Genomic DNA, 23,398 nt, shown 5'->3' on the forward strand with positions numbered 1-23,398 from the left:
TCTATATCGGGTCCCAGGCAGACCGAGCATAGATTCTGACGCGAAATTGCAATCGTACAGAGCCGCCGTATATATAAGCCTGGGGAGTTCCACAATCCAAGCTTACTTCTCGTTCTTATTTCGCTTGAGAGACAGTACAAACAGTCACCTCCAAGCGTCGACAGTATAGCGAAGTTTACACTTGCCGACAAATAGAAAAAATAAATAAATAAATCGCCAGTTTCTGAACACACTTGTTCCTATATCTTTTTTTTTTTTGTTTTTATCATATCTTTTCGTTTCGACTCCGAATTCCAGGCCGAAGACGCGGTGCAACTCTAATCATGAAGGATCAGAAGGAGTCCAACAACCGAGAGAACGGTACGGAAAATGGAAAAAGCCGGTGTCTCTGCGTTCTCAGTAATGGAAACGGTGAGTAGGTGAACTCTTTTTTATATATGTACTCGGGTAAATCTCCCAGAAAATACTCGTCGACTAAATAATCGAATGATCGATATTTATTATGATTTATAATTGTTTAAAAAACAATTATTCTTCCGAATCAATGTCAAATGTTATTGAGATCCGTAATTTGTTAAAGTCCAATGTTTATTTGGGCGGTTGGGGGGGGGGGATTACTAACGAAGTCCGAGACGCGTAATTTTATTGATGTCGAATACTTGGATCTAAATCCCGGAAAATGGACTGGAAACAATAAAAGTCAAGTTATGTCAAGATTTCGTATATGCGCTATTTCATCCTCGAAACAATTTGAAATATTATAATAACGTGAAACTGAAAAATGCGTTTCCATGGTTTTCGAAACTTGGACTGCAATTTTGTCGCAGTAGCTTAAAAGTTATACACAACGTAGGGGATGAACTTCAAAATTGTTTAACCGAGATTAAGACGTAGATTGCATGGCCGGAATTATTTTTCAACGTTTTAAACACGTATTACAGATTATAGGTACGTCGGTTTTTTATCCTTATTGATAAATGATTGAAAAAATAGAAAACGAGTGTAAATATGAATCAAGCAAAGCTGTGAAGCTTTGAATTTTGAAAAAGATCAAATTATTCGACAATTTGTGAATAGTCAGCTGACAAAGGTGACTAAAGGATTACATCTGTTCATAGGTAAAATGCACCACCGTGATAAAACGTGTTACACAAAAATATAATCCGGTGTGAAAACAATCGATCTGAGATTGCAGAACAATTCGTAGATAGGTGTACTTGAGACAAGGTCAACGATTTATTGCCGTCACCGTCTGCAACGTTTAAAATTGATTTACTCTCCCTTGAACTCCATTGAGTGCCGAATAATTTTTTTGGAATCCGATTAATCCCGGCCTCGGGCAATTGTATAGCATGTCAGTGTATATTAGTCTACCACAACAATCGTCGTTGATCTGGAATAATAATGTTATTCATAATCTACAACATAATTATATCTAGATGGAAAAAATTGTATGAATTTGCAGCGTATCATTGGCAAAAAGTTTCTACACCCGAACGGTATGGTGTAGTTGCAGGATGCTAAAAAGTAATAAAATAAGTAAATAAATTATTCGACTAAATCGGAAACGCTAAGCTTTCGGGACTGTGTAACATGTGGGTGTAAATAGATTGTATACCTATGTATTTATAGGTATATAAATTAAAAGTCGATCAACCTGGTTGCGCAATTTATTCGCACGAGATACTTCGCAGTTAATCAACAGCCTCGCTTCCTTTTCATCAAGTGGAAGCCTTGTCGAGTTTTAGCCTCGTTCAATTAGCCGCGCTGATATTTCGCAAGCGCCCCCGTATCGATCCCGCAGAATTATCAGTGTCACGAAAATAACGTAACTCTGTCTCCGGTCCGATTTAATCCACGCACGAAATTATTTCGATATTGCACATCATTTCATCCGAAGGTCTAGCCGTAGTCCTTCGGTTTGTGCTAATTATAAGTATGGATTTGTCGGTAATTAGCTCAACTAAGTATCAAAATTTTAAACGCGCGACGCCTTGAGCATCGGCAATTCCTTTTCTGTTTTGTCACGCCAATTGCATAACGTCAGGCGTTTAGTATACGTTTGTCACTGATTGCTACTTTATCAATGATGAACAAATCGAGAGAATGTCGTTATGAACCTTCACTCCTTTTCCTACAATTCATTCACGTTGAAAATAATATGAAACTGAACAGATAATCCATTTTCCTTACTTGTCAAAATTTTCGGGGATAAAAACAGAATTTCGATTAAATACTAAGAAATGTTAAATAAAAAAAAAAACCCAAGGAAAGGCTTATTCACTAATATATGTGGGATAAAACTGCGGTTTACCGTTTCACAATCTTTTTTTCTTCCTCCTCGTATAATACTGACAGTAATGATAGTCAAATCAAAGAATTGAAGAAAAACTGTACAAATTTCGGACCTAAATGTTGTAAACATTTTTACTCCTTCGATTTATCATAGGTTCATAGTTTGATTATTTTATTTAACAGGAACACCGAGGTTGCTTATGCAATTCTGTCTACTTTAGGTTCTCTTGGATCGAGGAAAATCACCCGAAATTACCTTATAATATACCCATCGAAGTTATCCTGGAAGCTTGATGATATTTCTCATTAACGCACGTCAATCGTCACGCGCGTAGTATTGACTATATTCACAAAAGTGACGTGCGGTTTACCATAATTTCTGCAAACTAAGGTTATTCTCGATTAATCATCCTACGATATGGGCCTTTAACGAGAACAGGGAAAACTCCGCTCTTGAATTCAAAGGAGAATAGATCGGTTGGTCGATCAGTTTCTAAATTATTTTCTCAAAGGTTACTATCAGAAATGAATTCTGAATACGAAAAATAGAACGATTTTATTCTATAGCTATAAAAACACGTATATTTTTATTTTTTTTATTGATTTTTTTTTTTTGAATCTCTGTACAGATATAGGCAACACGTTATTCAAGTTTCAAATTAAGAGTACACGGATATCCATATTGACACTTGATTGACGTTCGATTGCAATCTATAATTGTTTATAACTACTTCCTCGGTAGAAAATACAAAGTAATAAAAATAACCACAAATACACCAATAATAAATCAATATTGATTGGTTTAAAAAAAAGTCTGCCCAGTCATGTTATTATAGCGGTATAATAATATACCTATGAAATCACTCAGATGATTTCGTCATACTTCAAATATTTAAATCACTAATGTCAGCCGTAATTGCGAGCAAGGCAATTAGAGACTTGGGAATATAAGGTGCAAAAAGTGAAGGAAAAGAAGAAAAGACAAACTGACGAAGAAAAACCGTTACTGCAGAATTAGATCGTAATAGTAAAGATTGAAAAAGAACTGCAATTTACCTTGACGGTTTTGCGAAGAGGTACAAAAAAAAAAAAAAAGTCACACAAAACGAAGCTAGGCATATTATTTGTTGCAACAATTACACGCAGCGTTTCTTGTATGAGCAGCTCCGTTTTACTCTGTTTCGCTTATAATTTCTTACTCGTATTATCGACCAATTTAGTTTACGATCGATAATATCGTCCGTTGTGTATCGCTCACAGAGCTCGTTCAGCTCCACTGTCTTGTTTATACAGTTTTGTCTCTCGGAATTATCATTCTCTTCCTGACAACCTTGTATATTATAACTGAATCCAAGGTTCTATACAGCGTATTTGGTACGATGCGGGTTTATTCGTATTGTTCACGTGTTTATAAATTTCTTTCTAGTATAATATAATTACATATATCTAAATATAACAATGGATGCTATATTATAGATTTTAAATACCTAATCGTCGGTAGAATTGTTACCCTAGTTTGCGCAATTGGAACACGCAGGATAATCGTTATTCAACGGATCACATTGAACAGATAGGACGGAACAACAATGACGACCTGTTTCGAAATTGGTCGAAACATTTTTCAAGATTTCGGTTACATGTAACCAAAAGATTGAATAAATGCTTGGCCGTTTTACTATTTCGAGAATTTTTTCAATGCGGTGAGTTTTCGAAGATTAAAAAAAAAAAAATTGCAAAAACATTCTCAAGGCTTGAAACTGTGACAAAATCAAAGGATAAGAAAAAATGCAATTTTTTTAACATTCAGTTAATTGGCTTGCTTGTTTGGATTTAATACTTTTGTGAAAACTGCAGATTACTCGATAAGTACCCGAAGGGCGGGGTAAAACTTGAACGGTCTAAAATCATACCTATTGAAAATATAAATAATACAGCCTCTAAAATGAAATTGCTCTAAGTATTTTCATTTTCTATAAAAAAAAAAATCCTAAAAATAGGTATCATTTAAGGCCGTCCAATCCTATCTATGAAAAATGGAATGACTCACTTACTTAGACATTAATTGAGCCTCGAATGCCAGTATACATTAGTGGAAAAACTAACTTTTCAATGATCAATGGTGTAGTCGAATTTTCAAGAAATTTCCTAAAATAGAAGCTGAGATTAGCGTTCACGGCTAATAATGTGTAAAATGGTGGTGAACTGTAAAAGCTTAAAGACTTGATTTGAATCTCGTTGAGCCGATAAAAATTGGAAAATACAACAAAGAACGTCGCGTATAATTAAATATGATTTGGTCGTGCTGAGCATATTTGACAGTTTTTGAAATTCATGATTAAACAAACAAATGAAAGACGAATACAGGAATACATAAACAATGAATCAGCGAAATCCAAAAAATACAATTCTTCTATCGTGGTTCCGACGAGTAATTGCCGTAGGTAAAATGTTTCTAATAATATTCTCAACTATTATAAACAGATTACGAAAGTTTGCAAGGTGGCAATTACGATGGTGCATGGATTTTCCGTGATTACTCTTTACATTGTGTGTGTTTGTACGCATAGGTATAACTGTCGGCTATTCGGTTATGACCGATCTTCCTACACATATTCTCGGTAATTCCGCAGACGTCTGTACAACTGACGTAGGTGATGTGAGCTGATTTTTCCATTCGAGTCAAGCGAAGGGGAAATAACTCGAGATTTGAGTGACGCAATAATTTGATGTGTTGAATTAATTTGAATTAATTGATCTGATTCAACCTATTTCAAATTAATTTTTATTAATTTAGATAAATTTTTCCAATTCAACTTGATTCATTTCAATTTATGAACTTCAATGTTTTTCTCGATAATTCTCGGTGATTCATTCAAATTCAAGTGAGTTTAAGAAAATTTCGACCCATTTTTTTTATTTCTCGTTAATTCGAATTGATTTCTTTCATAAATTCAACTCAACTTTTTGGTTCGAATTCAATATTTTTTTCTCCATAAACAGATTGTTCCGGCACGAATCCAAACTAATTGAAAATCAACTTGAGTTAATTTCTAATAATTCAGTAATTTCTCTATTAATTCTCATTACTTCAGTCAACTCTCGTTGATTTATTTATTTTGCATTAATCCAGTTGATTCTCGTTAATTCAGGTGATTTATAAACACTTTACACATCAATTCAGTGAGTTATTTTCCCCGCGGAGTCAAGGCAGAGAAATCGGGGAATTTCCGGCCCGCGAGCAACCTCATCGTGCAATTATGACGCTGCGTTAGGCATGCCCTCGTTACATTATACAGCATGTTCAAAAAGGTATTTCCAATAAAAAACCGAAAAAAAGCTGACTGCAATTAGTTACAGCCAGAACCGCAATCTGCGTTATAGATATTTCCAGAGGTTTAAAAATTCTAGTTATCGTATCAAGTATTACAAATAACGTCCTTATTCGTTCTTGTGATTTCGCAATTCTAATTTATGGGGATATGAATGAAACTGAGTTCTTTAGCTGTAACAAGAATATCTGGTATGTGGTACAATTTTTTTCATCGTGCAGGTCACTCGTATGCATATTTTTTCGTAACTATTACGGTAAATAACTGATGTTGATTCAGCAGTCAATTGAACAACTTGACAACGAAACAAATCCATTTGAATGTTGCAATAACCATAAAATGTATCGTCAATTTTTCTAACAGCGGAACGATCCGTGCGCCTGAAGCAGGCAACCGGAGTTACACTTCATGTTCAGGTTGACCCTCACGAAAAAAAAACCCCAACTCGGGTGTAAATTCGTACACCTAACTTTTTTCTTATGGGAAATGAACATTATCTATGACTTGGGGGTACGAATTTACAACCAAGTTGGAGTTTTTTCCATGAGGGAAGCATCGTATCACATCACGGTCAATCGTCAAACATTATTTGTCAAAATAACCCGAATATTACGCAATGTGGAAAATTATGAATAATCGAATTCGGACAAAGAACTGTGGCAATGAGGCAACTAAGAGTAGAACTGTCATCAGATCCAGTTATTCATCGGGATAATGTGGCGGCGAAATACGGTGCCGAACCTGAACATAATGAGTAATTCCCCTTGCCTAGGATTCGGTGTAGAGTATAAACATTCATTAACTCCTTAACTTTACGGCTAACTTGTTTTTGGTCCGAAACAAAATGTGAGTTCGATTCTATGCGAATTATGTAACAATGACTCCCGATATCTTACGTCAGCTGTCATCACCGGTCATTGTCACGTAACTTGTATAGAATCAAACTCGCATTTCGATTCGGATCAAAAACAGGTTAGCCGAAAGGTTAATCGATTATTGAATATTACTATACCGTTAATTACCAAGCGAAATTTTATTACCTGTCAGGAAAAAGACGTATATACCCTCACTGAAAAAACCCTCACCTTGGATATCGATTCGTACCCTAAAATTTTTTCTCATGGGGAATTTAGTATTATCTATGAATTTGGAGTACGACTTCACATTTAAGTTGACGATTCTTTCTATGGTAAACAAAAGACGAAGCACATAGCATATAATTCGTGTGTAAAAAATCAGGAGTTGGTGTCTCCGTTACTTTTGAAATATCATTTGATAGAAAATTATTCAAACTTTTACCAATATCTTCAGATTGAAAGATAGTAATGACAGAATTTTTGTAACGATCAAATTCACCGCATTCTTTGACCCAAAATTATTGGAATGTCAGTAGAACAAACATCAGCTCAGCTCGTGTTATCTCGCAAATTTTTCTTTTTAGGAAGGGTAAAAAATTTCCCCTCATAATTTAAAAGTCTCTTAATTCGAAATTTGCGAAAAACAGTAACTTATTTTTCTCGCTTCTCCGATTTGTCCTCAAAAAATACACCTATTTGAGACGGTATTTTTTTTTTTTACATTTTGGTGTTAGGGCCCTTTTAAATTCCGAGGGCAACAATGGCCTGTTTCAAAATCGCCCCACCCTGCAGCGATTTCTGAATTCGCGCTGCGTCGCGTCGCCGCGTTGCGGTTCTCTTTCGCAGCCTGTATCTACTGGGCAGCTGTGCACGGTAGTAAAAGCGAGTATATAGAATATGAGTAGCCAGTGACGGCAGGCCAGTCGCACCGCGGCAGTCGAACGAGGAACATCGCGTTCCGATCCTTACGATCTTACTTTTAATCATTTCAATTTTCGTTCGATTTCCATTTTTTTCCACCGACAATCCGACATTCGATCGGCTCTCGTTTTTTATAAAAAATTTTGAACTGGTTTATCCTTTCAATCGGACTATCTCTTTCTTTTTTTTTTTTTTTTTTTTATAAATCGTTTGACAATTCATACTGTTATTGTGATTAATTATTCTTTACCAAGGCTTATGAGGTAATCAAAGTAACAAGATTTAATCGTACAAATTCTACAAATACACAGAATTTAAAGAAGTTAAATAGAATCAAGTATGCACGTGTATTATGTAGACTAAATTTCTATATGCGCGTGATATGTAATAATAAACTAATTATCTTCGAATTAAAGTTATATCATTATAACGGACATTCAATTTTTTACAACCGTAATTCATTATCATTGTTATTATCTTTATTCAAGAAATTTGAATGAGAAACATAACTGCAGCACACGGCACTTGTTTGAATCTGTGATGAATAACTAATTGTACCGTTCTATATACATGTACCTATCATAGTTATCCCTGAGTTTGAAAAAAATATTTCGAGTGTGTAAAAAAAAAAGAAGAAAAAAAAAAAAACACGCGGTGAGTTAGAGCTGACCGAGGATTGGAAGAAGAAAGAGTAAAAGTAAAAGTAAAAAACAGAAAAAAAAGAATAATCAAAAGTCACGTGAAAAATTTATTTACGTTGAAATTCGTCAAACGATAGTACGAAGATAATAATCATATACTATAGGAATAAATCGCGGTCGTGTAATCGTGTATAACATATAAAATATTGTACGTACGCAGATAGGGGAGAGACGATGAACGGTGTTAACAATCAATGCGCGGCGAACGGAGGCGCAGGGGAGAGCGAGGTAGCCATCTATAATGAAAGAGCCGTACAACAAAACGATAACAACATGCAGCAGAATAATATTGTCAAAAAGCCGGGACCGCTTAGGACAGTCTCGTGGAACGAGAATGTCGAAGATTCCGAACTCGATATACCGGGAACACCTCGAACGCCGAGGACCTCCACAACTCCAGGTAAAAATTTCACGAGCAGACGTTGAACCCCGCCGATAATCGCGACGCGAATATACGCGAGAAAGGAAAAAAAAAAAAAAAACATTAAGGAAAAAAGGATACGTGTATTTAATTGTGTTATAATTGTCAGGATTTTTTACATTTGTAACTGGGATGTTCGTTTTTTTTTTTTTTTTTAATTTTTTGATATAGATTATAAGGTTGCTTGAAATAGTGCTGGTATAAAAAAGAAAAAAAAAAAAAAAAAAAACGGGATTCGTTGGACAATGTAACGGTTGGAATATTGTTCGATACAGTATTTGTTACTATTGTTTAGCGTGATTATGTATATGTACATAGTATATTATAGATGACGATACTATATTTTTTTCATTATTATCGTGCAAAAATGTTGAATAATTTAATTTTTTTATTAGCTCATTTATCGCTGAAACAATATCGAATTATGGTAAATCGAGAAAATATAGTGCGAGTGACCGTAATCGAAGAGAATAGTAACACGTATGTATAAGTGAAAATGGTAACCTGGGCAATTAGAAATTCGTATTTTCTATCTGTAATAATGAGTCATGTAATTTTTTGGAAAAAGTTACTCGCGTTTATATAATATTTATCGGACATCGATCGATCAATTGATCATTATTTTTCATATATTGAAGAAAGAGACGTTTGATTTTACTAAATTCATTTGAATCGGTGGAATGACAAATCGAACTCGCAGTCATGATGAGTCTGAAGTTTTAATAACGTTAATTCAAACATTGGGGGGAAAAATTACTATTTTGCAAGTTTTTAGTGACTTTGAAGTGGTTTAGTTTTCAAAATGTGAATACGTTTTGTCTTATTATGATTTACTGCATTCCTACAGTTGTGAAATAACTATTTTTTAGAAACGTAAATCATTACAGTAACGTTACTGACTGCAGCCTCATGTTATAAAAAACCTGAAGTTGGCAACGTTAACGCAACGGAGCGTTGGGGGAAAAATGACTATCTTGCAAGTTTATAGTGACTTTGAAGGGGTTCAGTTTTCAAAATGTGAATACGTTTTGTCTTATCATGATTTATTGCATTTCCTACAATCCCGCAATTGTGAAATAACTATTTTTCCGAAACATAATTCAACTTCAGCCTCATGTTATACCAGTGGAGTTAATTCTTTTATTTTACTTTACAATTTATGAAGATTTATATGATAATTGTCGATCGCGAATTATATCTTATCATAAGATTCGCAATAAAGTAAATCGTTTAACTGCACTAAATTATTGATACAATGCATAATATTAACCGAAACGAATGTTTAAAAGCCGGTGTAATTTTAACTTCCGTACATTGCTGACATTTTTTTGATCCGATTACACGTGAACAAGGTACACTAATAATAATAATAAATACAAATATAACATAACAGTCGGACGCTTTGGATTTTACTCTTTCGACATAATATTTAAAAGGGCATGAATTATTCGAAGTATAACATCCATTAACATGTGGATATTCGCTCATCAGTTTACCGTACGCACAGTTATTGTAAACATATATGTATAATTTTATGAGGCCTTGACTGTGTGCTCTTTTTTTTTTCCTTCATCTTCGCGTATCCAAACAAAGATGAATAATCGTCAAACTTGTAGGATACAAAAATGAATTACAAGTTGTACGTATATACGAAATACTAAATTGATGTTCTACGGACGAAAGAGTAAAAGTATTTCAAGAAAAGACATAAAAAAAAAAAAAAATTAATAAATAAAAAAACTGGATAAAAATTGTAGAAAATACATAATTTCTTCTTCGGAGATTTTCTGTCTTATATAATAATATTTTAAGGTGCATACGAGAAGTATTTCATAATGCTAGTAGATAATTAATGATGTAAACAAAATTTTGGAGCCAATATTTTATCTTCACTGGGCAAAAAGTTTGTTTTTATTTAACGACGGGGTTCGCCGCGCGACTATCGCCTATACGATAAGAATTGAACGTATGCACAGGCGTTTATTAACGTATAACTGAATTGCTGATGTGTATAAAAAAAAAAAGCGATACGCAAACAAACGCATATATAATGAAAACGACTAAGTGATTTCGTAATTAATTTATACCGAGACTAATCACTGTTATCCGTGATTCCGCCCTGAGAAATCATACGCGTCTTTCATCATGTATTATTATGCTACATATTATGATCTAGGATGTGTAAAGATTTCTCTCTCTCTCTCTCTCTCTCTCTCTCTCTCTCATTCTACTTCTGACGCAAGCTGAGATTATTATTTACTCGATTGCGGAAGATCACCATCTTTTTAAATTTTTCAAAAAAAGTATGTGTATGTGTATATGTATAAAAAGAAACAACGTAAACGGAACTGTTTTCCACAATAATTTGTTCAATTAATTTTTTTCTCATAGTGTTTAACAAATTTCGTCAAAACGAGCTTCGCTTGTCAAATTTTATATCAATTAAGTATTGAACGATTTTCACTTACCGCAAAGCCAATCCAGTATTTTTACTCTGTTTTCTCTGGCGAGTGAAAAAGAAGGATAGAAACAATTTCGAAGGGGTTGAAAAAATGACGATTCTTTATTGTGTGGATTGAATTTTTACGCAGGACACGAGAAATGCACGTTTCATCACGACTTGGAGCTCGATCATCGACCGCCAACCAGAGAAGATCTGTTACCAGAAATGTCCAGGAGTTACAAACTTCTTCTCAGCTCACTTGGAGAGGATCCTGAACGCCAGGGTCTCCTTAAAACACCTGAAAGAGCCGCTAAAGCCATGTTGTTTTTCACCAAGGGATATGATCAAAGTTTAAAAGGTAAGTTGGTAGAAATTTTAAGCTTGATCTTAAAATTGTCACCTAGTGAATTTCGCCACGAAGAAATTTCTGTTTAAAGATATTCACCTTGGTTTAAAATCGCGCGACGAACTTTAAAAGAAATCCAGACTGAATCACATTTTTCTTTGGGGCAATTATTTGTCAAATTTTTACTGACGTAAAATATTCTCATTGTAAGTCGTTTTTAGTCGCTATTTATTTTTCAATAATTACAAATGATTACAAGAAATTTCTCCAACTATACCGTTTGAAGAAAGGGTTTTTATCTTTTAATTATTGATAGAAGCGTATGATTTGTAGAGGTAATGTTGGAATAAATTTTGCTAAATTTTTGTTCTGAGGTTCTCTGAATATAAATTATGATAATTCTCGTAGGAAAAAAGGATATTTTCACGAAGGTTAATAAAATTATTTATGTACCATTGTTTTGTTTTCCTGTACCTCTGTTGCGTGGAATTTAGTACAAGGTGATTACTATAAAATACTTGCCCGTGATTATTTTCATTGTATTACAAATACAGGATGAACAGAAAAACTCTCACCAAACAAGGACGATATAATTGTAAATTTTTCTCTAACGTTAGTTACGCATTTTAATACGTATATAATGTATATATAATTGTATATATATATATTGGAATTACTATACGTCAATAACAACGAGGACGACGACGAATAAAGATTTTATTATTTTCTATTTGGTCTTACAAATAAATAATTGAAGTGTTTGAATCAACGATCAAAATTAAAGATTCGAGAGAATTTCCTTATTGTTGATACATTTCTTTTTTTTTCCTTTTACTTCTATTTTATTCGGAACTACGGAGGAAACAAATATTATTTTCAAAATCGGGAACACGGTTTCGCTTTTCGTCAATCTTTTCATCGCGAACATGACAAACTTATTTGTAACGAATATTTGAAATTCAAGTTTCTTTTTATTGATATCCGTTATATGGTCAAAGAATGTTCGATTACCTAGTAATTTTTTTCCAGCTTTCGAAAATCCTTTTGCGAATCAACTTTGTAAAAAAGTCTGAAATTCGTAAAAGTACTTGGAGTGGTTATTCTTTTTTCTAGTTCTTATAGAATTATAAAAATGTGCTTTTTTCTTGTTTACATTACACCTGTAATTCATGTCAATTATGTTAGCATTTTTTATGCATCAGTCCAAGCCACAAGTGGAATTTTGTACAGACTAGAACGGGAAAAAATCCTTGGAAGGAATCTCGCTTTATGATGTTCTCGAATAAATTTTTCGCTCTTCGAAGTCTGCAATGAAGGGGGAGTGGAGAACGGGGCAGAAAGCTTCGCTTATCTGCTAAGTAGCCTGCCTCTCTCCTCCTATTGCGAGTCCCGAATCCAATGGCGTAGGTCGTACCTAAATTTTGTCACCCTATTAGTGGTAAAACATCGTAATATTTTACATTACAAAAGTCCTATCATATATTGAAGATTCACATGATTTCAAATATTTTTGTTACGGTGTAATCGGTGACGATCATCTTGGGATCGATAATTTTGTCATTATCGGTATTTTAATTCACTACATAAGTATTACCTACTATTATTGAAACGTCTCCTCATTACCCCAGAGTATAGTTGTCGGCGCCATTGTATCACGACATAACCTAAATTTTTTTCATTTTAACGGAGGCAAATCGTAATTCTTGGGGTTTCAAATTACTCGTGTCGCACAAATTATTTAAATATAATCAATAATATATCTGTTCTTATATCCATACCCGAAAAACACGGTCAACGATCAGATCTCAGCCTCGTTGGATTAGTCTGATCTTTTTTCCACCAGATGACACATTGCAAAGTGAAAATTCCAATATACGCGCGAATTTTTGTCCTTCCATTGAGTAGCGAACATTTTTAGAATATCGAAAAGTTATTTTGTAAAATTTTCAGGAACATGTTCACTCCAATCATAGTACAATTCAAACTGCTTCCAATTTATTTTGCCAGTGTTTTGTCGCTATGTCATGGCTATTCCTTTATTTTTGCTTTTCAAAAAGTTAAGAACATTAAAATTCTCACAGTGATGTAAAAATCGAGTGCATATACATGCATGCACGCTTAATCACCCTTTTTATTCACTTGACCCACAACCTTTTCTTTTTGCAAGATTCTACGCTTCTGAACCGGAGAAAATCTCAGAGCATGAAATCCCGTCACGAGCACTTCGCTATGAAAGCTCTACCCTCCCACGCCGTTTTCCAAGACCCTTATACCCGATTTATTCCACTCCCATTTCTCTCCGCGTCTCCCTCTCGCTCTCTTTATTTCTTTTGTTAAATCGCTTGTTACCGGTTCGCATTCCGCACGTGCAGAACATTTTACATAATATTGTATAAGTATATTGAATCTAAACACCAAAGTTTCGAAAACGAAAAACGTTTCAAAATAATTCACGGAATGAGGATACTGGAAATTACGATCGGGTAAAGTGTCACTTATTTTTATTGTAGCAATGCGGCAAGTAGTGCAATTCTATGTAAAATCCTGAACAAAAATATCCTTAAGCTTTTTTCCTTCACAATATGCGAGAATAACGGCCAGAAAATGTGTTCCGTGCAACGAGAAGCAACTCGATTAAAGGTTTACGACGTCTTCTGACATTATTGTTGCACGTAAAACAAACGCTTTTTTCAATAGCTGTAATGAGTGAATTTTACTCGGTCGGTAAAAAACAAAAAAAAATAAAAAAGACTAATTACGATCAACACCATGTTGCCAAACTTCAGTCGAATCACAGCGTTTCCTTAGGGCGTCAGAGTTTCCAGTTAAGGGTTACCGTGGCAACGAGGGTTGGAAATCAGCAGACTCATACCTACATGTACAAAGCACAGCGAAAGCCATTGAAGACACTGGAGATAGGTGGAGATGATATGTTGAGGATATAGGGTTGCTTTTTATCACTGCTTCTTATGCACATAAAATTTCCAACCCTAAGCAATTTTCCGAAATATAGTCAGTCTTTACCGATCGAGCAAAATGCCACTTTTTGAATATTTTCAGTGCTCATGGTGCTTATTGATGGTCGATTCGAAAAAGTTTCAGCTAGCGCGAGACTTCGCGTGATTTCGAACATAAATATAGAAAAAAATGTTCTTCCCAAAATCCATTACATTTTTAGGAATACATTTTTCAGCGTTGCTCGCGCATGAAAAATGGTTTTTGTGTATTCTTATTTAACACTCAAATATTTAGAATTACGCTATCTGAGGCACTTTTACGTCAGCCATCCATGCGTATTATAGGCTTTAGCAAGACACGAAATCCGTGACATTTTACTCCGTCGGTAAAGACTGACCTATAGCATCCTCCTAAAGTAGGTCAATAACGAATAAATCCCATCCATCCTTCTCGTTATCCTCCCCGTGATTCAGAGAAATTCTGTGATTTTACGCGAGTAACGACCACTGTAACGACTAACGAATTTCGTGAAAAGAGAATTAAGCCTTTATTTTAATGGATCGACGTGTGCTTCATACATCTGTCCCCTTCTGATATCTACGTCATCTTCGATTAACGGCACTCATACTTTTAATGAATTTTAGAGAATAAGAATGTTTTCGTTCTTACAATGAAATATTCTTCTTTCGCTTTATGACGAACGCGTAAAAAATGGGAGGAACGTTTTACAAGTCCTTTCAATTGTGTTTGCATATCTTTGTCGTAACGTATAAAAATAATCCTCGCTTATTTTGAAACGAAAGCTTGGAAATTGTTGTAAATACACGTTCTTTGTCCTCTCCTCTTTTTTTCCCGTTTCTTATTCTATCAGGCACAGGATTAAGAGAGTGTACATTACACACACATAGCCTCGACTTACGATAAATTGCTTGCTCATCCGAACAGAAATACGTTTATTGAGCAAACATATTACACGTGTAGGTACCTAAATTACGATACAAGTTTTTATTCATTGCTAAAAAGAAAGAACAAACATTGAATTTACTTAAGATCAGAGTATTTCAGTTTATGTACGTTATTCGCTTTGTGTACAATCAATCGGCCAACTTATGTAATACTTATGATACGAACTATTTTATTACAGATGTTATCAACGACGCCGTATTCGACGAAGATCACGACGAGATGGTAGTCGTGAAGGACATCGAGATGTTTTCCATGTGCGAGCACCACCTCGTTCCTTTCTACGGCAAAGTATCAATCGGCTATTTACCCTCCAAGAAGATTCTTGGACTTAGTAAATTGGCGAGGTATGCACAGCATCCATTATCGGTATTTCTCTTGCCGTTTTTAAATGTGTAGTTTGTTAATTTCTCATTCGATGATTAAGTTGTACTAAAATTAGTTGTTGTCTTTAGTGCAATATATCGATCATTTCCACTTGGAATTTTAAAAACCTTAATTTAGTTGATGCAATTCAATAATTTAGTGGGTGAAGATTATTGAATAACACGAGCAACGCTTGCAATTACAAACGTGAATTTCGAAGGCTTAATTCTTACCTTTAATTCATTTTTCGAAAGTAAATTGACGACCGTACTATAATTGCCATTAAGATTTTGTTCTGCGTGAAAGGGATCAACGATGGACGAATGATGCAAACTAATGTATAAGTCAAAACAAAGTAGCTAGTGCGGAAACCAGCATTTCAGTAATATGCTCCAAGCTTTTTATTTTCAAGATTTCGTTCAGAATATAAGTTTTTAAAGCTTGATTTCTCAATTCTTAGTGAGCACCGACACATATTTATGTCGGTTTTTAAATGCGTTAAATATGATTTCATGATTTAAATTACTTCCTAAAAGTCTCGATCGACAGTGTATAGATATTTTTTGCCAGACATTGAGGAAAAATCTATAGTCTATAAAGTTCCGGAATAGTATAATTGAGTAACAAGGAAGCAAACTCGGTCTTTTCGGGTCGAGCGTAAGTTTGCAATATAAGGCGTAGGTGAGCCGAAGAAGAATATTTCAAATACGTGAGGCGCAAAGATCGTTGCCTCCTTGTCGCACACGATGCTATATTTAACAAGATTATATTACGCGTTTTTTTACGAAGCATGAAATTGAGTTTAGGATCGTGCAATGACAATTTTCTTTGTGACAGCGCATGCGCGCAGTACAGAAAAAACCACTTTTAACCCGAGGACTCAAAACTGGTCTTTTCAGTACTCCGCGCATGCACATTCGCAGACTCACTTGACCGTCATAGAAACTGTATCTTGTGTACGGAAAAAACGCATGGAAAAACGCGTTAAACATGCTTGCGTTATATAAAACTGTTTTCTCCCACTCTTTCTCGGAAACCTTTTACATGATTACCTGATCCAATTGCGGCATGATCTTCAAAAATAATCCAACTACGCCTAACCCGCGCATCACGAGCCGCCATCTTGCTGCATCTCGGCAATTGAAAATTTAATTTTGATACAATGTGACCGACGTTGCTGGAATTTCCGCGATTCTGTTACGCTCCTCACGTGAACTATTCCGCGCTGACCAGTAGAATAGTGAAAAACTGTAACAAGGACAGTATTTTAGTCGGTCAAGAATGATCGCGTCGAGTAGAATCGTAGACTGTTAATGTTCTACAGCAATTATCGAAGCAGCGGTAGCAGCTCGTTATATGATACCGGTTTTTCCCTCGTTTCAGATTTTAATCTAGCATCCTAAGGAGCTGAGGACGGTGTCATTTCGACAGAATTATTGCAAATTGCATTATACAGCACATGTACACATATACAGACGTCCGCAAATGCGTATATTACCGTACACATCCACGTGACCTTGTATGACTGTTAATATCATTGCATTAGCGCGAAATATGTCGAAGGAGCCAATTACAACCGCACAGGGAATAAATTGTTCAGACTTTCACGTCGTCACGCGGTTCGGACACAATTCTCTATATAAGATTGTATGTATAGATACATGCATAAACAGACGGTGTTATGTACCAACGTAGGTGGTACACGTGTCTCTCTCTCTCTCTCTCTCTCTCTCTCCCTCTTCCCGTGCAGTTTATACAAACCATCCGATACAAATTCTACCTTGAGATATATGGAGTAAAGTAACTCGACACGTGAGACCCTGCATCCGTGTGTATATCCGTATCAAACAATCACACATTGTTTTATATATACTTGTAAACCTGTACAAGAACAACGCAAATAATTGTGCAGCGATAGACAAGGTCGTTGTCGTCGCTGCCATGCTACCTTAGATTGTTCCTTGGACTATTTATCTCTCCATTCGTTAATATTTACGTTTTACTACTCATATTATACCGAGTCGGATTCTGTTCCGTAGAACCCTATTGAAAATCTTTATTTCATAAACCGTAAAATTTTATGGAATAATTCAGTCTGTAATTTGTGACATGATTCATTTTGTAAATTCAATAAAATTCATTACGTGAAAATATATATATATATATATATTATCGAACTTACAAAGTAAGTCATGTACCAGATTACACACTGAATTCTTCCATAATATTTTATGTTTTACATATTTAATTATTATATATTATATATAATATTAATAACGCTACCATAAGCTTATAAAATATTCGATAGCTTCTACCGCATTCTACGGGTTCCTATCCATAATTACATTAACGTAAACGGATCCGTGTTGTTTTACTCGTTGTTAAAAATTATCAAAATTAACCGCAGTACAGAAGGATGAACGAGACGTGTTATACGTATAGATAGAAAAAAGGGAAACACTACGACCTCTAAGGATATAAAATTTGAGATATGTATGACACACCATTGAAAAAAAAAAATGCAACCATCTGATATTCGTTGAAGAAGTATTTTATCGAATTCGGTTTTTATTCTCGTTCGTCACTGTTTCAAATGGCACGGCGTCTTTGAAGGATCTCATGGTCGGCAATAAAAAAAAAAAAAAAAAAAAAAGAAAACAAAAAAATTCCAGATAACAAGAGAAATTTTGTAGAAACCATTGGAAAAAAAAATAAAAATAAAAATATCAACACACGAAGCAGTGTACAACGAAAGTAAAAAATTAAAATAGGAGGATATGATTCACGTGGCCCACTGAGCGTGCATAATTGCATCTGTAAAAAGAATATTGTTGAAACTCGACCCTGCTGTAGTCTTCAAATTTCTATTTAATGTATCAAGTTTATATTCGACCTTTGATCTCTGCTCCAGAAGCCTCGGTTATGTTCGGTAACATACTTTCTTCCTTCATGAAAGGTGTATTTATTCCGTTATTATTTTTTTTTTTTTTTTTATTGCTTGTAGTTTTCTATGAACTGGTTACAATATAGCTGCGGTTCTTTTTGTGCCCCCCTCCCCTTCACACTATCTTTGTTTTTCATGATTCATCATGTGTTCCAAATATTATTTACAGAATTGTTGAGATCTTCAGTCGACGACTTCAAGTACAAGAGCGTCTTACTAAACAAATTGCAATTGCAGTTACCAAGGCTGTACAACCTGTCGGTGTTGCAGTCGTCGTCGAAGGAGTGTCAGTATAATTTTATAATTTCATACAATTCTGAATATAATTTTACTATTCCTTTAATAATATCTGGGAAGCACTTTGAAAAATCACGTTGCCAACTTCTTTTTCTTTTACTTTTTATAAAAGGATGCTTGTCTTTCTTCGAAAGTTGACGATACGTTAAGAATTTTTCAATCAATTCTACTTTATTACGACTGCTTCAGAAATCTCGCTCGATCGAAGATCCTTTGAAATTTATTGAAAATTTTCAGGTGCAATTTGTTAATGTTGTAATTTTGAATTTTTCTGAAAAAAAAAAAAAAAAATTAAAAATATAATTGTATGAACAAAGCTAGCGAGCCAAAGTTAACAGAAAGCATCTTCACAAGGCTCTGGAATTCGACAAATACTTGAGACATGTAATTAAAACGATGTCAAATAATAATTACGTAACGATCTTGTGCCATTTGCATCGCGAGTTTGAATTTTTTACTCCTAGATATCAATATTCTACCTTTCACTGATGCAAAGATACATACAAATTTATGTCTGTATACGTTTGGATTACATCTGTTATATGCTCTATACGTTAAGTAGAAAAACTAGGTTCAAGGTCAGACGAATATTTATGACTTAGCTAGCGGTTTAAAAATTTTTTTTCAACAATTATTGTCTCTGAAAAATACCTCGGTCTAAATAACTTGACAAAGATTTTCAAGCACCTTGGATGTGATATTGAGCATTGTAGAAAGATGAAGAGAAAACACTTACATTTTTATATATTAACAAAATAATAACAGCATTTATCGACAGTACGAACACTTTTACATTTTTGGCTAAAATGGGTATAATTCTGTGAATGGAAATTCTCTGCATAGCTTTGCAGAAAGAAATTTTCAATTCGAATGTCCAACGTAAGCTGCATGCAATATCAATGATAAGTTGATTCTTTACATATCCTGTCATGTTACTATAATGGGTGATTTTTTTAAATTTCAGGCACATGTGCATGGTGATGCGAGGAGTTCAAAAAATTAACAGCAAAACAGTAACATCGACCATGCTTGGCGTTTTTCGTAACGATCCCAAGACTCGGGAGGAGTTCCTCAACTTAGTTAATTCAAAATAGAGTCTTCAATAACACCGGATTTGCTTGCAGTTTTCTCACTAAGCGATGTCAACACCCAGTAGATTGAAAACTGAAAAATTTCTGCCTTCTTCTCATACTTTGTACTTTTTTGTAGTTTCATTTTAGAAATTATGTTCACTTGAACCAGTGAAGCTCGCTGGTAAAAGTTCTGTTAAACGCACACGATACGTACAGAAAATCTACTAAAAGCAGACGCAGAATCACATTATCTGTACGTTTCTATCCGTGTCTAATGGAATTTTTAGCAGAGCTGTGAAACGCAGATAGATATTTGTGTATCAGAGTCAAAGTTGAGAAAAAACATGAAATATTTATGTATTGTACAAGAATCGGAAGCGTGGAGAAATCTTATCAAATATAAATTATAGATATTAATGTTACTCAAACATTCAGGCGTCCCGCAAACACAGAGACGTACTTAAATTGCTGACCAGTTGACAACAAGACAATATCTTAGTACTTTGAATGATTTTCTCATTAATCATCCAACCCAAGATGTGAGAATATTACATCATCTTTGAAGAAACTCATGTAGACGCCATTCTGCATTATCGTTCTGTCAATCATTGCAGATAGTATTAAAACGTCATAAAGCAAACCACTCTGAATGCGATTTTTTGCAAAGTATCACAGGGCGCGAGAAACAGAAAAAGAAAATCTGTTATAACGCACTACAGGTCTTGCTCTTCCAATTTTATAGAACAATGACGTGTCGTTGTTATTTAGATATGCATTGAAAATTTATTTTGAGATAAGAAAGTAACATTTAGTAAATTAAATTAAATTGAATTAAACTATAAAGCTAACAAGGTGATATCCGTGGTATGGTTATCGCAAAATTTCACAGCCAGATGTTTGGCGACTTGCCATACCTTTGAACCTAGGTGCTTAGGCAATTGTATTTTGTCACAGGGAAGTACATGTGTGTATTTTAGATGTCTAGAATGCGCGAGCCATACAAAGGCACTTTACATTCCATCGTTAATCTAAATGCTGAATCTGATATCATTCTACCTTACTGAAAATATTTATGTGTCGAATCATGAAATGTTTTGAACAAATTTAGCGTGTCGTTTATTACATGTATATATAGTTGACTATATGATTTTTAGTCTAGTATATCTGATGATTCGTGCTTTTGTAATTTATTATGTGACTTTTTTATATATTTTATCAAATTTACAAGACAAATCATGTAATAAATTGCATGTAGAATTCTTTCGTAACGTTTTACGATTTAACGCATGAATATTTTCAGTAGGGCAAACTGCTCGCCGCAATGCAACTTGTTATTTGTAATTTAGTATACCTAATAAGTGAATAAGTGTATATTGCGTTATAGTATAAAGTTTGGTTTCTTCAGAAATGTTGATCGGTACACAGCATATACATGTTAAAATCGTGAACACTTTCCTAATATTTATTGATCATAGGATATATGTTTTCTGCTGTGAAAATTAATACTGTACTTCCAGTTTACATAACTTCGTGCAAAGATTATAATTATGTGATAATTTATAGATGTTTGATAATTGCTGCTAATTGTCGAACCGATTGATTAACATTCAATTTACTGAGAATAATATTATACGGAATAATTTTTACATATTTTGTATTCGCTCAATTCTTTTTACAATTTTGAAGTTAAATCTTATTTTTTTGCTCTCAACAACATTGTCTCTCTATAAATTATAATTTAAACACTTTTTTTCTCTACAAAAGAGATCTGATTAGAGTAGACTTTTGTTAATAGTTTCCTTTATTATGTCATTTCATTTTGAATAAATTTTACATCGTGAATATCTGCATGGTTTGCGGTAACTCAGCCAATTACACTGTCCATGCTGATAGTAATGATCGATACAAGTTGTCTCGATTTTATTGTTCCGTCACGACATTAGTAATATTTTATTAAATAAAAATTTTACGATTCATATTACTTTATATAAACGTTCTGTTATTTATAACTGTCAAATATAATATCAGATGATGAACAGTATTGTTATACGCACGCTAAACTTATATATCAGTATAAAAATAATTTTTCTGCATCATTGTGTGAAAAATTTACGCCAGTAAATTTTCACAAGATATGAGAAAAACCTACTGTCACATCATTAACAAGTCATGTACAAGAAACGAGTACAGCTTAATCTCCTTTCAAGTACATCCCAATAATTTTGATGGCATCATATATGGTAAATTTGGGATCAAATTATAGAAATTTTAAAAGTTTCAATCCTTTTCTAAATAGCGATATATGGAAAAATTCTGTATTTCAGCATGAAACATAGTAATATTTTGTTATGAAAATATTGTAAAAACTAATTTTTATTCTTGCTCAGTCATAGTAATATTTGGATATAGATTCCCTTATAACTGATGTGAGTGGTTTCATGCTGTTTAATTTAACACCGATATCAAGCAAAGCACACTAAAAAAGAATGATGAGTATAAAGTGCAAATATAAGCCTATCTACGAAACAAAATGAAAATCATATGTTTACAATTGGACGTTAAATTTATGAGAAATTTTTGAAGACTACATACCTATATTATATATTGTTATGCAGGACCAGATTTTACTTGTAAAGAATAATAATAATAGTAATAGTGTTTTAAAAAGTTATCTATACACATGATGAAATTTGACATTTATGATATTTTATGATATTATATTATATAAAGTTCAATTTATATTTCAAAAACAAACGTCTCATTTTTATATACAATTGTTAAGTGCGTTCCTTCACAATCTTTCGATCCGTACTTTAATCTGTTTATATTTTATATAACAAACAATTGAAAAATTAAGTATGTAATTCCTTATTGTTCTTTATAAAAACAGTTCCATTGCAGTGACGCGTTGCAACAATAATAAGGAAACCGTGTATAGTGATTTTTTATGTACCAGAAAAAGTGTCGCATGACAATATAATTATCAGTCTTCTCTGTTACAGTGATTGGTATCAAAAGGGCACCATCGTTTAGTTGTCACAGCATTCCACTTTGCTGTACTATTCTCTCTGGTTTCCTAAAAATTAAACAATTAGTGTCGACGAAGTCTTTATACGCGTCTTTACGTTTAGCAGATATATATAACTACCATCTCTGCTTCGAAAGTAGATATCGCGTGATTCTGGACGCGACCCAGAAGATCTTCTGGGACTTGAAACTCTGTCCCTCTGGCCAGCGGCTAGTTTCCTACATTTTCCACCGACACACACGTTATCCCTGTTACTCGTAGACCCTGTCAACACATACACGAGTATTATAAATGTAAGTATCAAAGAATATTGCGCAATGATTATTATCAATTCTGACAGAACTGCTACAAGTTTTTCTGCGTAATGAGAAAAATAATCGATTATTGCTTTGTTCTCAAGATCATGCTACTGCGATCAGTTCTCCAATCTATTGCACCATAAGTCTCAGGCTGAGG

The 23,398-nt window shown here is 34.1% G+C and overlaps 1 protein-coding gene across 3 annotated transcripts; it reads left to right on the top strand.

Moving 5' to 3' along the window:
* Positions 1–100: 100 nt before the first annotated feature.
* On the top strand, positions 101–21,900 carry LOC124186078 (GTP cyclohydrolase 1). Of its 3 annotated transcripts, none has more exons than XM_046577445.1 (6): positions 101–411; positions 8,264–8,503; positions 11,116–11,325; positions 15,416–15,581; positions 18,714–18,830; positions 19,806–21,900. In XM_046577445.1, exons 1-6 carry the CDS (start codon positions 324–326, stop codon positions 19,933–19,935), a joined length of 951 nt encoding a protein of 316 aa, XP_046433401.1. In that variant the 5' UTR covers positions 101–323; the 3' UTR covers positions 19,936–21,900. The 3 variants fall into 3 exon arrangements, with proteins under 3 accessions (XP_046433401.1, XP_046433404.1, XP_046433403.1); XM_046577447.1 differs by lacking the exon at positions 101–411 and adding an exon at positions 7,406–7,665; XM_046577448.1 differs by lacking the exon at positions 8,264–8,503 and having other exon boundaries at positions 102–411.
* Positions 21,901–23,398: the final 1,498 nt, after the last annotated feature.

Source organism: Neodiprion fabricii, chromosome 7 (assembly GCF_021155785.1).
Source record: "Neodiprion fabricii isolate iyNeoFabr1 chromosome 7, iyNeoFabr1.1, whole genome shotgun sequence".
Taxonomy (NCBI): Eukaryota; Metazoa; Arthropoda; class Insecta; order Hymenoptera; family Diprionidae; genus Neodiprion; species Neodiprion fabricii.